General features: G+C 35.9%; 1 protein-coding gene across 1 annotated transcript; it reads right to left on the reverse strand.

The window, feature by feature from the left end:
- Positions 1–749: 749 nt before the first annotated feature.
- LOC141707009 (fatty acid hydroperoxide lyase, chloroplastic-like) lies at positions 750–2,692 on the reverse strand. Its single transcript, XM_074509959.1, has 2 exons — positions 2,051–2,692; positions 750–1,835 (listed from the first exon to the last, which is right to left on the reverse strand). Exons 1-2 carry the CDS (start codon positions 2,480–2,482, stop codon positions 795–797), a joined length of 1,473 nt encoding a protein of 490 aa, XP_074366060.1. The 5' UTR covers positions 2,483–2,692; the 3' UTR covers positions 750–794.
- Between the last annotated feature and the right edge of the window lie 1,994 nt (positions 2,693–4,686).

Below are 4,686 nucleotides of genomic sequence, written 5' to 3' on the forward strand. Positions count from 1 at the left end.
CATAAATGAATTTGTTATAACCTGTCAAAATAATTAAATTTTGTATTACGAACTATTTAATTTTTATTGCCAATTTTCTTTTCAAGTAGTAATAATAATAATAATAATAATAATAATAATAATAATAATAATAATTAATGACATGGTCAGATACTCCATCGAAAATGACACAATTATTAACTGATACATAAATTCATATCATATAGGTTTTTTTCAAGTTCCAAAATTTTAAATTATATATATAATCTCCCCCCAATATATTAAAACTTCAGTAAATCATTATGTGAAATAGTATATATACTATTGTTTGTGTGGCACCTTCTCTAATTTTCTGAAATTTAAGTATACTAAATAATTGTTAGAAACCACATAATTAATGTGATTTATTTGAAATGCGTGAAAGTCTGATTTATGTTCTGCTTCATTCAAAATTTTTGTATATAAACATAAAATGAATAAATTATGATAATGCAAGGTTCAGCATACATAACTCATTTTTTTGACCACCTAAAAAACATGTGTTCTAAAATCGGCCGGCTAGGAGGAGTATTATGGGAAATTGAAGGTGAACCTATTTAAATTTAAGCTAGTATTTGGCCTTATTCGAATGCCGAAAATAAAATAATAGGAAAATTGGTTAATTATTAGGATTTTGGAAATATAACCGAATTTATAATTGATTTTCAAATTTTACGACCTTTGAAAAAAACAAAGATGAATTACACCAAAAGTCTTAATACACAAGAAGATAACATAAATCCACAATTTGTTGTATTCCACTAAACATTCGAAATTTACTTGGCATGTTCAACTTTCGAGATTGATCCCTGAGAATCAATCGAAAGATACTCGTACCTCTGAAACATATGAGCCACAATAATAGAAGTTGTAAGCGTTACATAATCTTTACCAGCACATTGTTTGTTCGACTCGCTAGGTGTCCCCGTCTGTGGTCCATTCGACCAGTACAAATAATTCAGTAACTCGCTCCCTTTTTTCGTGGTAAACCTATCAGCAACAAATTTTTCAGGCTCTTCGAATACTTTCTCGTCTCTCATAACTTGAGGTTGATATCCACAGAGTAACTCCCCTTTTTTGATCTCAAATGCGGAGTTATGCGAGCTCAACGTAAAATCTTTCCTAGCTCTCGCATACTGTAATGGTACAGGCGGGTTAAGCCTGAGTGTTTCGTAAACGAACGAGTTAACCAAGTCGAGTTGTTTCACCAAGTCGAAACTCAGCGAGCTCGTCCCGATCTTTTCCTTGACTTCATTTCTTAACTTTTGTTGCAACCCTGTCTTGTCATTTCCTAGGGCACTAAAAATGGCTGGTAAAAATACAGTAAATCCACCGAATGCATTAAACCCGAGGATAAAAATTAGGTTATGCAGGGCTTCTTTTTTACCGAGACCAAACTCATTTTGTGCTAGCTCAAGAACTTCTTGGCCTTCTTTTTCAATAAACTCCGCGAGTTTATTATAACCTCCGGAGACAAGAAAAGAAGGGTAAGCGAAAGAATGCGCAAAAATTTCTACGAGAGGTTGTAAGCTTGGGATGCTAACAGTGGGAAGGACTTGTAGTGCAAGCCAAGCATCTAGCCACATGTAACCTTTTTCGGCTACCTCGGGTGATTTTGATGGATCAACTCCGATTAGGCAACGAGTTAGGAAGTTGAAGATGAATTGTTGGAGTTGGACGAGGGGAGTAACGGAGCCAGATTCGGATTTTTCAATATCGGATTCGATGGTGTTCCACATTGTGTCTAGGTTTGAGGTTACAGTAGGGACCCAAATCTTTGAGCTGCGTTTAAGAATCTCCTTTGCAAATTTCTTCACCTGTTAGAAATTTATACAAACAACAGAAACAATCATAAGTTTGAATATCGTTTTCTTATATTCTTTGCGTCCCATTATACTTGTCATCCTAAATTTGTAATTATATGTTCGTAGTTAAGGTCTCTTCAAATTAAAATCTTAAAAATTATATTTATGATACATTTCAACACAGCTTAAATACGTGCAAAAAGTCAAAGTAACAAACAGGACCATACCTGAGTGTGTTGAGGTTCAGAAGTATCAAGGTAAGCACAAACACGAACATCACCAGTGAAGCCAGTACTAGGCATGAAATCTCCTATAAGAATGTTCTTCTTCTCAACCAGTTCCATATCAAACATATGCGCAAATGACTTGCAGTCCAGCACTGCTATCACATTCGGATTCACTCCCATGAAAAACGGAAACGTTGGCGGCATATTTGTCCTGAACACAGTGCTCTTATGCTCCTCTATTCTCTTCTTGAAATATGTAGTTGGTCCTTGAAACCAAAAATAATCTAGCCTGTCCTTTAAAGGCCCAACCATTGGCAATCCGTACCCTCCGGGGATCTTACGGACTGGCAGGGATGTCGATCCTTGCGATGGTACTATTGTAGGTGTCACCACTGGCGGTGTGGCGCAACAAACTATATTTTGCATCATCATAATGTGTATGTGTGTGTGATGGTTAATTAAGATGTTTTCTAATTTCTTAGCTAGGTCTTGAGTAGCTAGGTGTAGTGATATGCTAATATTGTTTCTGAGTGGAGGAGAAATATGGCATGTGGAATTTTTAAGGTTGAGATATTTTGGATGAAATATACTTGTCAAACTTTAGTTATTTTGTAGGCTAGCAGTAGCTGGAGGCTGGAGCTTGTGAATTGATAAAAGATAATACTCAAATCTGGCATGTACTGGGAAATGTATGTTTTTGTGTTGCATTGAAAATTATGATGATAATTGGCAAAAGAAAAATAAATTGATGATAATGTTTATTAAATGTTGTTGAGATATTTCTGAGAATTCAATGGTTAGATATATGCCGGGACCAGTGCAGTCCTGTTGTTCGACCTTCATGGCTTCACTCTCTTTGTCTTTGATCACTTGTGTTACTCGTGTTTGAATGAATTCAATCTTCTTCAAGCTGTTCATACCTATTTGAATTTCATTCAGATTGTGATGTGGCATGATATGAGATGCTAAAAAGGGTATGTGATATTCCGGTATTACACTTTTGTTGGCTCCCTGTTGATATTGCTATAGAAGCGTCGATCAAAGTTGCCAATTTTTGGCACCCAAATGCACAAATTCTCGTAAAAAACATATAAATTCTTAATTTCTGATCTTTATATTGACAACTTTAATACATGCAAGGCTATAATTAGAGTAAATTTTGATAAGGAAAATGTTAAAAGTTTGATGATTTGGCAATATTGACATTTCTTTTATATCACCTTCCATGGTTCCATTAAAGATGATATCAGTGGCATTTGCTCTAGCATCTCTGAGATTAATCATGTGATGCTATGGTCATCTGGTGTACTATCTATCTACCGTGTTGTCTACTTTCACGTTAAGAGCTTCAATTATTTAGTGGTCCAGCTGGTCCATATGTATCCATCGGCCATCCCCCGTACTAGCAAGCTGGGTCATTTTCATTGTGTGTTCAATTTCACGGTTCACATTTCACAAGCTTCCAAATCCAACGCGAAACACATGGTTACAAAATTCTGTTTAAAGTTCCTTAAACTTATTATTTTACTCTAATTACTCTAAACTTCGAACACATTACTTTTAAGCAACCTAGCATAATGCATAAATCATGATTCTTCTGTACAGGCTTCATCGCCATCACGTTTTTAAATTCCTGTACACTTGTGTTCACCCCAGATCTGTGTGCTCGAATATTCGTATGTTCTCTACTTCTATATCATTTGAGGTTATAACCATTGGCCAACCGTTACCACAGTTTTCATTCGACTGGCCTAATGTATCGTTACTCTAATATTATCCGTGTAATTTGCCACTAAATTTGAAAATATTGTTAAGGGATATCCTGATACCGTCATCAAAATCAAAATGATACCGCTAACTTTAGTTAAACCCTTAGATCAACTCTAATGCAGGATGTCAAGAGAGGTGTCAATTTCATGTGACATGACGTGACTTGGCACACTTGTTAGCACTTCATTGAAGTTGAGAGATGTCATTGAGGTGTCAAATAAGTTGGCATGGGGTGCCAACTTGGGGTGCCAAAAGTTGGCATCCCATAAAATAGGGTGCCAACTTCATTTGTGGTCCCAATACGGTCTCAATGGTGTATAAAATATCATTTTTCTAATATATTTCTATTAAGCATTTTTTTATTGAAATAACGAAGTTGACATCTTGGGGTGTCAACCATTAGAGTGTTTTTTTAAAGAAGAGTGCTAGAAATATATGGAAGAGAGAAAATTTAAAATATAATATTTTTTATTATGTGACGAAATTGGCACCCTGTGAGGGATGCCAACCATTGGTATTGCTCTTATAAACACTTCTTATAATTTCATTAATATGAATCATTTACTACTTTGTTCAAAGCGATTTCTCTCGTGGCTCTGTACTCGCCTTCGCCTTCGCCTCTAAGCTGAAACTTTGAAGGTGCCTTCGGCCAAATAACTTTGTCTAAGTTTCTGGAACACTTCTTGAAGCTTTACAGGATTTGTTTGTGTCATCTATGAGATTTATAGAGGGTCTGCAAAAAAATAGACCACCTAACTGTTAGCTATGGGCCCAATAAGACCCAATGAACGAAGGCTCATTAAGTTTCTTGACCATTGGGTCGGGGGCCGCCGCTACTAAGGCCGAAGCCCAATGCTTCACTCCAC

The sequence above is a fragment of the Apium graveolens genome, chromosome 2 (genome assembly GCF_009905375.1).
Source record: "Apium graveolens cultivar Ventura chromosome 2, ASM990537v1, whole genome shotgun sequence".
Lineage (NCBI taxonomy): Eukaryota > Viridiplantae > Streptophyta > Magnoliopsida > Apiales > Apiaceae > Apium > Apium graveolens.